Below are 13143 nucleotides of genomic sequence, written 5' to 3' on the forward strand. Positions count from 1 at the left end.
AAAAATGCCCAGAGACATCAAAGACAATTTAGAAATGGAGTATAACCAAGAAGGCTTACTCAGTATGCAGACAGAAGCAAGGATGGTGTAAACATTCCAAAAAATGACGTCCTTAACAGTAAAATAAATACAAATATGAGATATATATTACTAGAGGGGTGCTGCAGCTGCAAATTTATTATGTACATATGGCATAAAGAAAAAACAAAAATATGACAAACAATTTAGAGCAGAGTTGTTGAATCACAAAGAAAGTAGGCACACGCACAACGCAGCCATATTTGCACCTCTGACAACTGTACAAATCCCTTTCATTACATTACACAGACACACAGAGGAAATGTTCATAATTCATAAAGCATTACAGGGTAGTTGCTAGTGTATCTTCAGTCAGCGTGAGGCAGTAGTGAATCAATAGGAAAAGAAAGTGCATAGCAGCTAATCTAATGTGACTGAGCAATGCTGGAGAAGTACTCCAACATGTCTTGGATGGTAAACTCCATGGTGATGCCTGATCCAGGGTAGCATCTTCCTATCAAGTCTTCAAAGTGCTTGTACTGACGGATGAACTCGTCTTGCATGGAGTGCCACACCACCTAGTGGAGTACATAAAGAAGCGCAACAGTTCAGAGACAGAAAGGAGGAATGTGATGCTGCTGTCGGATCACGCAGTTTACTGAAACTATGAATTTCTCACCTGTAGCAGACTTTCCTCTTCACACAGATGTTTGTCCACCTTCTTGTAGAGGTTGTCGAGTCCCTTTTTCACCTCTTTGCCTGGATACTCTTTGATAACTTTGCGCAGCTCTTGCTTGTTGAAGGCCAGCTGGTAGCTCACCTCCTCCTCGCGGACGCCCTGAGCCACACGTGCTTCAACTCCTTCGAAGAAATGCTGCAAGAGAGATAACCGTTTACCTACAACAGAAACTCTGACCTCTTACATCCTGCACATCCTGTCAATGTAAATGAATAAACTTTGTGGTGAACGTCTTACATTGAGTTTTTCTAGAGGCTGGCCCAGAGAGTTGATTACGTAAGACTGCAGATGGTCCGTGTATTTGTGCTTTGCCTCTCGTCTCTCTGCGTCCAGGCAGGAAATCTTCAGACGTGACAATGTAGAAAAAATGTGGTGGAAATTTTCCATCATCACAACATCCCGCGGCGTCTTCTGACTTTCATTGGCTACTTTCTCCACTGAAAACAAAATCAATTCTCAGATCTTTGTTTGCAGGCATCACGAATGTACCACATCACCTATAGACAATCGATATTTGATTTTTGTCTTTGGATGAGCAGTGCTCTCACCGTTCATGAAGACGGCCCTGATAAGTTTGACGTAAGCCTTATCCAGGTCGCCTCGGCGCTCTGCGTTACGGAAGATCGTTTCAGCAAGTTCAGCAAACTCCTCAAACACGGTGACAAAAGACAGGATGCCGACTTTGCTCTTCTTGGAAATCTTCACTTCCTCCATCTGTCTGATCTGACCAGACTGTAATAAAAAGAGACATTTAAATGTGGAACATCTCAAGCATGCTTTGATTTTGAGATGTCATCACAAAAACTGTGAAAAGTGAGCATAAGATTTCCATTTTATAAAAAACAAGAACTTCTTGACATTTTGAATTGAGGTACACATATTCACCATCAAGTAGCTGCTTAAGAGCATGCATAGTAGCAGCACATTGGCTCTTTACTAGTCATTATTAAGTTAATTTTGTTAGATTTTGCATGACTTTATTTGCAACTACTAGGCCACTGACTTTAGGTTTTCCCTCAATAACCTAATTACTGCTTGTTAATTAAGGAAGTTGTATAAGAATTACAATTTTAATATGCTTTGCTCAGTATGGGCCCTATAAGGTGCTACTACCTAAAGATAGTCTTTGTCCCTTCATAGCACTTAGTCAATATGGCAGCATCTTGTCTTAAAACAACAGATGTTGAACCAAAGTGCTTTCCGAAATAGGAGTACAATGTGATATTTCAAACAAATATAAAATATGACTAATTTAGATATTATGGCTAGGATCCACAATATTGTGTACTCTACCTGAGTATTTAAAAAAAACACAAGGTTAACACTCAACACAATTATGCATAACCCCAAAAATCCAAAGGGTTCCTATTAATAATCATATTGGCGACGTAAAATTCCCAAAGAAGAACCCTCCGGCAGAACCAGGTTTAGGGAAGGCAGCCTTCTGCTTCGACTAGAAGGGCGGAGGGTAAAGGGAATGTACGTAACAAAACACAAATCTGTAAGTGTTAATAGTGGAAAAACTACTCTTACTGAAGTCTTTCTAACTCTACATATGTTCAAAATTTGTAAGGGAGGTCCTCTTAATGTCTAATTCACTAGTAGTTTGACACTTATTAACTCATACAGGGCTCCTATTCTCAGGTTCTCTCCAATTCGTACCTAGTAAATCCATTACATCACACAACTACTGCAATCAGCAGATCCTATTCCTAAGTGAAGGGTAACACTTTGAAAAAACTGGAGGTTTACTGAGATGCACAGTTTCCATTCCTATTGGGTGGCAGAAGAACAAAACCAGCATAAGTAGAACCAGTTTCTTACGAGGGAAAAACTCAAGCAGTTGTCGAATGTAGTAATGCGGAAAAAGGCAATAATAGGTGCTTTATAATGACTAATAACAAGCTAACATATTAGCATGTATGCTAATAAGCGGCAAGTAAATGGCGAATATGTGCTCGTTAATATAAAGTATGACTGAATTTTCTGCATCGTATGAGTTGTACTCACAATGCATTTGTCAAAGTTTCTCTTGACAGTGACCAGCACATTTCCCAAAGTTGTGCTGAGGTAAGAGGCCGGGTCAACGTTCTCAGCTGTCCACACATGGTGACTCATCTTCACCAGCATATACAGAGAGTGGAAGCTGTCAATCTTGTCACCCAGAGCGATGAGGCTGTTGAGCTCCGTCTCAATGCTCTGGAAGATTTTATTCATCATCAGCCGCACCATGTCTTTCCTGTAGTCATGAAAAGAAGCGACGAACACGACGATATAAAAGTAAGAAACGTTTGTGGATGTAAAGACAGGTGATATTTACATCAGGAATGTTAGCAGCGATGTGCAAGTACTCACTCTGATGACAAGGAGTGTCTGTGTTCAGCCTGGGGAGGCATTCTTGATGGCGTGCCTCCATCGGATTCCTCCATCTCCGGCTGACAGGACAACAGATACAAAACATGACAAATCAAAGTAACATCTGCTGACGTAGAGAGGCATGAAAAAGTTTGATTTAGATTTCTGTTAGTGTGAAACAAGTAAGAGATGACCTGATTTCCAAAAGGCAGTAAGTTATAGATGGCATATCTCTTTTAAATTTAAGCAATACTGTTTTTATTTCCATCTTTTAATGCTTCAAATAAAAAAAAAAACAAAACCCTAGTCAGTACTTATTCACCCGACAACCTTTCAACCGACCTTTTGGCAAGTATCACAGCTTTTTGAGTCTGTCAATTCTTTCCTTCTTTTTTTTTTTCACCCCATTCTTCCTTCAAGGCTTTTAGTCCTCTTACATTCTTGGGCTGTTCATCTCTTTTGAAGTCTATCTATAGATTTTTGACAGTGTGTTTACAGGGGAATCATGAGCGCCATTACAAAATCTTCATCTTGTGAAGTGCAAGATGTAGTTAAGGTAGTCCACTGTGGATTTTGAGGATCCTTATACGGTTGCAGAAGGCATCTGTGTAGTGTTGCATCCAGAACTCACTGCCATTAAATTGAATCCATTCTTCTCTCATTGCAAGTGAAATGTTCCCCACTGGCTGCAGCACAAACCCAAAGCATGATCGATTCACTCTGTGCTGCTTAAAGAGGTTTTTCTCTTTCCATTAGTGTGTTAGATAACTTTTATGTGAGTGTAAAAGTTATAAAAACGTATGCAAACATCTGTTATCGCTGTATTGTTCTAAGCTTTCAGGAGACAAATGTCCCAGTTTCAGACGCCAACACGTGAGAACAGCTATTGATGTCAAGTGAAGTGACATCATTCACTTGGATGCCATTTGATCTTTTTTTTTCAAAGCTATTTCCAGTATGTGATCACAGCTGTACCTGCGCAAGAGGAGGTGTAACTGTCTGGTGCTGCTGCAGCTTAAAGAACTTGCTGATGAAGTCTTGTTCTGCAAGACACAGAGGCTCCAGCTCGCTGAGGACCTGCTCAAATATCTGCAGAGACAAACACATCTATTTTAAGCCTCAGCACGGAGAAACTGAACAGCATTATTTACATTCTGTTTAAATGTTTGATTTCATCGCAGGGCAGTGTCACCTTGTCGAACTTGGTTCTGTCAGCCACGTCCAGGTCAGAAGCGGACATGTTGCCCATGTCCAGCAGTGAGGACGACTGGGAACGCCGGCTGTTGGAGCCCTGTACCGTCAGCTTGTTCAGGCTTGAAGTAGAGCCTGTCAGCTTCCCAGAGCTGCCATGCAGGCCTAATACAGCACAACAAATACAGTGTGACTTAATTGTGACACTTTTAAGTAGTCAATCAAAATCACGTTTTTTTTTTTTTCAAATGGTTAGCTTTTTTGGCATTTATCATAGAATCAGAGTATGTGATGATGCAGTAAACATCACTGTGAGAATTAAGCACAAACCAACCAGGTAGATGGTGAGGTAGTGGTTTGTAGGGCTTTGTGGTTAAGGGGTTTGAGCTTAGTGCAGTTATGGAGGGCACAGTGATAAGAAGCACAGTGAGAAATTGACAGTGGAATAGCTCCATCCAAACATCATACTTACTTTCTGTTTCCTGTTTGAGCGCACTCTCTTTCCGCGGAAGCGTAGCTGCAGCCAGTTAGAAAGGCAGGCACCAAAGACAGACACAGGTTAGGCTTAAAACATGCAGCATGAGAGGGGTGAAGCTAGATGTTAGATGTACAAAAAGTTACACATATGCTGACGTGCACCGCAGTGGCTTAGGTAGTAGCTTAGACAAACCTTTGGAAAACAAATAGTTTTTTTTTTCTTTTGGTTTGTTTTCAGAAGGAAAAGCTACTACAGAGCGCAGAGAGCAGAGTTCCTGTAATTCTGCCAAAGCCAAAGCTCAACCAATGGTCCTATTCAGATTTTAAATATCGAGAACTGAGCATGTAAAGTCCCTGTGTAAAGGGAAAAGAAGACGTTATTGAAAGATAAAACAAGAAGCAGGACTATAACACTTTGGAAGCACAGATAAGTTGGTGAAAATATGTTTTTGGTATCAGATGTGATGCAGAAAAGGCTGTACAGGAGCAAGACATTGTTTCCTTATTTATATGTGAATACTACAGTACAATATGAACACTGGAAAAAAAATAATTGGGAGATCGAGTAAGACATGTAATATCACTGAAAACCACTAATCACAAAATAATAATTTAACCGCAAAGAAGAGTCATGCTTCATGTAAAAAAAACTCCAACAACCCTGTGAGTCACAGCTCTTACCAAACTTGCCCTTCGCTTCTTTGGATGTACCCGCCATCTTTATCTTGGCAACCTCAAAGAAGTCTTTAATTTCTCGCTCATATAGTCTGCTCATATAATCGACATAGGTCTGAAAAAGAGAGAAGACATTTGTTAGTATGCACAAAACACAAAATGCAGCATTATGAATACATCTGGAGAATTAAAGGAATAATTTTACTATTACTATATTAGATTTCATTGCTAGTGGTGGAGTCTGCAAATTCCTCCATATTACAACTGCATCCATGCAAACGATTAACAGAAAATGATGCATCTATGCAATCCAGCATAGTTCTGTCTCACTAATGTTAGCCTCACCATTCACTGTTTTTACACAACAGCAGTATTAAGTTACTGCCAACGGAGCAATAATATTAATACTGTTGTATTTCTGACCATGAAGCTGTTCAAGGAGTGTCTTATTTTTACGGTATTAAAGCATAATTTACTGTCCCCACAGTAACCAAAACTGAAATCTTAAGGCTTAAGGTCATAGTTTCCATTAACTGACGGAATGGGGACATTGAAGCAGCGAGTGGACACGCATGTAGCTCCATTCATACTACAACAGGTACGGCCTGTGTGCTATGCAGGCTGTTCCATTGCCCTTCAGATCAAACACACGTTTCTCAAAGGTTGCGGCTTTGAGTTTTCACTTTTTGCAGGATGTCGCAGCTGGATACAGATTGGACTGTAGCGCCATGTCAATGTGATTATCCCTGAGGTGGGCCGAGCACAGTGGGTGGGATGTAGCACAGGATTTCTGGAGAAATTCAAACTTCTCACTGCGTTTAAGCACCTTTGATGGGAAGCATGAACCAATCAAAGCGACTCCAAAGTCCAGCAGCGACTACTTCAACTGCAACTGTTTTGATGGTGCATTATAAAGCTGACTGAGAAACTCTTCACATGGCCTCTTCTCAAAAAAAACATTAAAAAAACATTTCTAATGATCACCATTTGTTTTCTTGACACTTGTGCAGCCAGCACACTTGCAGTGCATACGGTCCACGCAGTCACAAATACTTGGGTGTCGTGTGGACAGGGAATGAATGAATAAGCATTTACAACTTTAACAGACAGATAGACAACAATCTTCTTTTTTAGCTCTCAGCAAGAAACCTAACGAGCATACTTTCCCCAAATATCCGACTACTTCTTTCAGTTTTTAGCAGGATAATAGCACTGACCCTGGACAGACCCTCGTACTTCTCCCTGTGGGTATTCTTCAGCCACTCCATAAGCTTGGCGTAGCGCAGTAGGTCCCTGTGGAGGGGGCTGTGTTTGGGCAGGGTCAGCTCAGCTGTGTGCTGCGACAGGGTGGAGCTCTGGTCGTGGCCCTGAGTAACAGAGTTAGGAGTGAAAATTAGAAATATTCAATACCGGAATACCATTCAGGAGAAAACTTAAATCAAGTCCCTCTGCATTTTTGTATATACTCACAAACACACTGCATCTACAGAGGATTTAGCTGAGCTTTCTCTCACAAACATCTGTAGAGAATGTGGTATCTCAGTTTACCACGAGTCCAGATGACGTCAAAGTAAACAATCAGACTTTTTTTTAAACTTCAAATCCACCACATTCTCATTTCAACTTATTGAAATGCATCTCCCTTACTGCCATACTGATGCTCTCCTCACTCCCCCTCAGTGTTAGCTTGTTCAGTCTCTACTGCTTTTACAAGACATGCACGCAGAGCAGACAGGCACAGCAGTTCATGATATGAGACCATTTGCAATAAAGCCATGTTAGCACCAAAACATAAAAGCCCTCAGCCGAGGCAGTTGGTGAAGGAGGAGAAAGATGAAAGGTGCCTCTTCAGCTTTGAGACCAGATGAGAGATGTTAAGTAGTTAGAATCATATCCCATGCAATAAATAATGCACTGTGGTGGAAAGCCTGAGCTCTCATGGCATGTAAGTTGGAGTAACGTGTGAGAGGTCAAACAACAGCGAAGAAGGGGCACGTGGGGGTTGCTGTGAGGGTACTCACTGGAAGTGACAGACAGGAAGACCTATAGAACTGAGGGATGGTCATTTTGAAGTGACTGAAGTGGTTGAACTGACACAGAGACAGAGAGCAAAGTGGGATGATTCAAAGTGAGCAACACAGAGAGTAAAGACTAGAAGGGACACAGCTGAAGGGAAACAACACAAGGAAGCCCAGGGAGAGTCTCAGCAAAACAGGAAGCTCATCAGGGGAGAGAAAGAGCCTGGAAAAGAACAGGAGAGACTACAGTCCTCCATTTCACAGTAGACTCACATTGGCCAGGTTTGAGGACAACACAAAGTCTGATATTTAAATCTGCTCCTATGACTTTGTACCCAGTTATACTGATGTAATATTCAGATGCATAAAGTGGTAGAAATTATAAGGGAAAATATTTGTTTAGGGATATAAATTGGTAATTAATTTGTAGCTTTTAAGTCTTTATGAGCAAACATAAGCTACAACTTTACAAAAACATCACGATTTTACACAATGTCAACTGTACAGCCTGTTTAACACCACAGCTCGGTACAGACAAAATCAATCAAAATCAATGGTTATTTATTAATTAGGTCAGATTTTACTACTTAAAATTTTAGAATCAGAAGCTGCAGCGAGTCTTTAACCTAGAAAGATATTTCTAAACAACCACCAGCTCTCAATGCTGACAAACATGTTGTCATGACTGTTACCTGGTGAACAAACACATTGTTGAGGTGATTGGTGAGGCGGCGAGCAAAGGTGTCTCTCAGTTCAGCGAAGAGAAGTTGTTGCTGCTTCACAGCCATCAGCTTGTCGTGACCTACAGAAAGAAACAGCATTTTCATTTCATTACTTACTTCACAAACAACTATCAGCTGACTTATTTAATAAGAAAGTAATCAACAGTGCTTTATGTGGAGACAGACCTGGTCGCAGGGCCACGTTCATGCACTGCAGAAGAGCTTCAGAGGCGTTGATGCAGGCCTCAATACCTTTAGGGGAGGTCAGGTCTCCCTCCTGCAAGGCCCTGATGTGACCCTTTGACAAGTCCATGTAGTTCTACATGAGAAAAGACACACTAAAGTTATCAACAAAGCTTATTAATCGAGCTGTTATATTAAGACTAATGTACCTGCTGGACTTAAAAATAAAAACATCTATGTTCTAAATAAGTCTTATGCACAAAATACTTGCTACCTTTCTGTAGATTAGCTCAATTCTTCATTATGCTACTTCATTTGGTGAAGATATTATAGAAAACACTTAAATGTGCTCCTAACCACTAAGAACTGGATCTCGTCCAGCAGTTTGCCGTTGTTGGTGTTGCTGATCTGGATGAGGCGGTTGCTCTGTGAGATCTGGTCCATCTGCTCCTTGACGCTCTGGAGCATCTCCTCATAGCTGCTCAGCTTTCCCTCGATGGTGTCCACCTCTGCCAGCGCCTCATCCAGCAGCTGCATCAGGATGTTGACCTGCTTTTCTGACGCCATGATGGACTGAATGTTGGCCTTAAAGGAAGAACAGACAAAAGAAGCAGCATTAATAAATGGTTTATTTCACAATTAACCACCCAGTTAGGTTCAGATCACTGAACAGGAACACCACTTTTAAAAATGAAAAGATGATCAGAGTTTCTTACTTAAATTCACTAAAGCTGCTCTACTCACCCCATCCAGAACCTGCAGCTCCTTGAAGAGCTTCTCTGCAAAAGCCTCAGCATTGGAGATAGCGTACTCGCACATCTCCATCATGCCCTCAATGTCCTGTTCTTCGCGGGTGCTGAGCTCCTGGTACTCGTCCAGAGCATCCTCGTCGCCCCCGGCAACACTCTGGCTCTCACCGCTTGGCACTGACTCTAAGCCCCCGGGAAAAAGAGGAAAAAGTATGTCCAAACCATAAATACAAGGGTGAACTCAATGACACCTGCTGGCTATCTTCAGACTCTGCATCAGGTCTTTTGAACTTCTTGAAAGGACAACTACAGACACAGTTGGATTCAGTAACTGGGAAGGCTAGCTGAACAGTTTTTATTGTTTTAAAACGGCTGTAAAGTCGTACTTATTTACTACCAGTGATGAAAATGGAGCATGAATACGAGTACAGAATGAAACACAATCTTAGGTAGCGGCAAAAGGTTGAAAAATACAAAGCAAGTCCACATTCTGGAGAGTGGATGTGCTTCATCATATCTGCTCTGTCTGATAAAATAACTACAGTTGACTGCAACTGCACTTTGCTGAGGATCAATTAAAAATAACGTGGGCTACAAGTGTTGGTCAAACCAGAGAAAGGATTCATTAATGAATATATGTCAGTAAATAATCCTATGAATTAAGGTGAAATGGACAAAATAAAGAAGCCAAAAGTGAAGTAAAAACATGATCTAAATGTGTGTTATAATTATTGAAAAAAAAAAAAAAAGAATCATGCCCACCCACATTTAATGACATAATTCAAACAGCAGGAGCTTTAGGGAGGTGAGAGTCTCTAATGAGAATGGCGGTCTGAGGTCATGAAAATACAATGGAGAGGAGTGAGGAGGGGGGAAGTTAAGTCCTACCAACCTTCCGCTTTAGGAAGTTCTGGCCAGAGAAAGTTTAAGAGAGAAAAGTGAGAATAAAGAAGAATTTAACACAGAAAACCATAGCACAAACTAAGACACAAAGAAGAGGCTGAATATTTTCAAAAAACATGCTATTAAGAAATAAAATCAAACAAAATCCAGGACAGATTCCCACATCTGGGCTAAATTAGAAAACCTGAAACATGAGCAGCACACTCTAGGGTCAATGCTATCAGTGTGAGAGAAAAAGACACGCCTTGAAACAAATATAATCAAATCACGGAGAGGCATGCGTTCGCAGTGGTGGATAAGGATGGAGCGTTTACACACCTTCCAGCAGCTGAGAACTGACATTCACAAACTCCACCTTCTTCCTCAAATAACGTTGGTTCAGCTTCCAAATGCAGGAAATGAAGGAGTTTTTTTCAGCCGTACTGCTGGCCAGCCACCGGTAAACCTTCTCAAAATGAAGGTCGAATTCAGGATTTTCCTAAAGCACAAGAGTTAAACAGAGAGTACATTAGTCCTGACTTTGGGATAAAGAGGACTTTTACAATAACTGAACACATCTGTAGGCGAAAACAAACAAATGACAGGAGAAATGCACTATTTCTCTGACCTTGCTTGCATCTTTGGCGTCTACTTCTGTCAGGTCTCGGAGCTCCCAGGTCTGCTGTCGCTTGTAGAAGTCCCCTTTGTCAGATTTCTTAACTTTTACCACTTTCACCTGGACAGGCCTCTCTGTGGTGACTGGAGAAAACACAAACATTATTTTAACAATGTTTATCTTTCATCATTAGCAGTCACTTGCAGATGCTTCCGTGGTTATTGCCTAACTTACCTGTTGCACAAAGGAAGCAGTTCTTCTTTTTCTTCCCGGCTTTGCAGACATTAACAATGCCGAGAAGACGCTCGTCATTGGGTGTGAAGATGTCCCTCTGGAGAGCATGCTTGATGGCTGTCATGGTGGAAACTGTCATACAGAATATAAACGGTACTTATTATTGCGATCACGAGGGACACAGGTTCACTATACGTGCATAAACCATAGACTGCAGCATAAACTATAGGCTGTAGATAAAGAACTGAAGGCATTAACACTTGTCAGAAAGTTTTATTTACATGCCATTAAGCTTAAACAGCACTTTCTGGATGTTGTGTAGTCAACCAATGTAATTTAAAACCACTATTTAGTTCTCTTAAATATTGGACATTCATTTACTCAAGCCACTCTAAAGAAAATGAGCAGGTACATCTACCTAAAATGAACTTAATTCCATATTTAAAATTACGATTGTACTTTTGTTTGAGAGTGCTGGGACAATAAATTATGTCATGTTGGCATATATTGTAAGAGGTTATCCAAACACAGGGGTGAAGTGTACCTAAGTATATTTACTTATGTATTGTATTAGAGTACAATTTTGAACTACTTGTACATTATTCGAGTATATTCACTTCATGCTTCTTTTTACTTTTAACCATTTAGAGGAAAATCTTGCACTTTTTACTCATCTAAATATGTCTGACAATGTTAGTCACTTTACAAATTAAACTGAATAACACAATATATTATCAATAAATAAATTATGTTGTTATATTGTAGATTAAGAGATCATTTTATTGATCCCAGAGGAAAAATTCACAAGCTGTCAAACAGATAAAATCATAAACATCTAAATACACTATCTACCAAGTGCAAGATTGTCAAAGATATCTATTCATGACAATTTTAATAATCAATTCATAAAAATGGTTCCAGCAAAAATAGTGAAGCATTGTCAAACATCCTCTAACTCCACCCTCTAAAATGTGAGGTTTTGCTGCTTTTCTTTGGAATATTTAACTGTAAACTAAGCATTTTTGGTGTTTAACGGGTAACTTGATAGCCATGTGGTTTGGGTAGATAACACATGGGGACAAATTCTCTGAGCAGCGAATGCCTGCTTTGATTTTGCAGCTGGCTGGACATTTGCTGTGTGTCATTCTGCTTCTCCCTTTACCCATAATGCCTGTCTTCCTCCACTGACACTTGCAAAAACAGGTTTAAAAAAAAGCTCAAAAAATTTTGGGTATGTTGGACGGTTGTAACAAAAAAAAACAAAAAAACAAGCAATGGGGCAATGTAACTAAGTACATTTACTCAAGTGTTGAAATTACCATTTTCTGCTACTTTATACGTCGACTGCACTATAATTCACAAGAAAATATTGTGTTTTTTTACTCCATTGCATTTATTTGATAACTTTGCAGATTTATTTCAGTAATGCAAAATATGAACAGTCAATAAATAATAATGTAATACTGTTGATTAATGACCAAATTTATTGATCCCTAAGGCAAAACACAAAAACTACCCAGCAGATAAACTATATAAAGTAGTTAAATCACCTTTACAAGTTCCACCAGTACAGGCATGAACACATTAATGAATCAATAATATAGCGTTTTCTGAAATATGACATTGTGAATTACATTTTTTGTATTTTTCATGCTAACACTTTCGTACTTTTACTTGAGTATTTATTAAAATGCATGACCTTTACTTGTAGCACAGTAATACTGCACTGTGCTTTTGGTGCCTCTACTTAAGTCAGTACTTCTTCCATTTTTTTGTCTAAACGCATGTAAATTCTCATTTGGTGAGTTTTTTCTTTTAATGGTTACTAGCTTACAAGACATCAGAGCTGTTAACTCTGCGACCAGAAAGGATATCACATAATAGACAAAACCGCATTCAAAGTTGAACTCATTTTAACAAAACAAGCAGAAGCCCTTCCTAAAATAAATACACTGATGTCCTCTCTGTCGGTTAGCCTGCTGCCAGCTAACGTTTCTGCTAGCAGGACGCAGCTAGCTGCTGCTAGCATCAAATACGCTCGTAGCACAAACCAGGCAAATGGTGTGACTCATTGAATAATTGACTAAACAGCTGTCCGTTTGTCAAGTCGAAGGGGGCTCTATCTGTGTTTTAACGGAGGTAAACATATTAAGGAGCGGTTACCTTGTATTTATCAGTCCACCAGCCCTGCGAAGCGCCGCCCTCCCACTTCCTGGTTCTCAGACGGAGCGGTCATGTGACATCCACGCGCACCCGCAGAGACCATAGATATGTATAATAAAGC

At 40.2% G+C, this 13143-nt stretch overlaps 1 protein-coding gene across 1 annotated transcript; it reads right to left on the minus strand.

The window, feature by feature from the left end:
• Positions 1-145: 145 nt before the first annotated feature.
• exoc1 (exocyst complex component 1) lies at positions 146-13108 on the minus strand. Its single transcript, XM_008303431.1, has 18 exons — positions 13023-13108; positions 10860-10991; positions 10638-10768; positions 10349-10508; positions 9123-9310; positions 8736-8963; positions 8382-8514; positions 8166-8275; positions 6673-6822; positions 5462-5570; positions 4305-4468; positions 4088-4201; positions 3113-3192; positions 2768-2996; positions 1306-1489; positions 995-1194; positions 698-892; positions 146-596 (listed from the first exon to the last, which is right to left on the minus strand). Exons 2-18 carry the CDS (start codon positions 10981-10983, stop codon positions 444-446), a joined length of 2652 nt encoding a protein of 883 aa, XP_008301653.1. The 5' UTR covers positions 10984-10991; positions 13023-13108; the 3' UTR covers positions 146-443.
• Between the last annotated feature and the right edge of the window lie 35 nt (positions 13109-13143).

This window comes from Stegastes partitus, unplaced genomic scaffold (genome assembly GCF_000690725.1).
Source record: "Stegastes partitus isolate 25-593 unplaced genomic scaffold, Stegastes_partitus-1.0.2 Scaffold2005, whole genome shotgun sequence".
NCBI classification, from domain to species: Eukaryota; Metazoa; Chordata; class Actinopteri; family Pomacentridae; genus Stegastes; species Stegastes partitus.

Excerpts from the sequence above, each read along its gene's own strand:
- exoc1 (XM_008303431.1), bottom strand. The coding sequence starts at position 10,983 with ATGACAGCCATCAAGCATGCTCTCCAGAGGGACATCTTCACACCCAAT. Across the intron at positions 10,769-10,859 it reads CTGCTTCCTTTGTGCAACAG|TCACCACAGAGAGGCCTGTC; the intron begins GTAAGTTAGGCA and ends TGTTTTCTCCAG. Across the intron at positions 8,515-8,735 it reads ACGAGATCCAGTTCTTAGTG|AACTACATGGACTTGTCAAA; the intron begins GTTAGGAGCACA and ends TTTCTCATGTAG.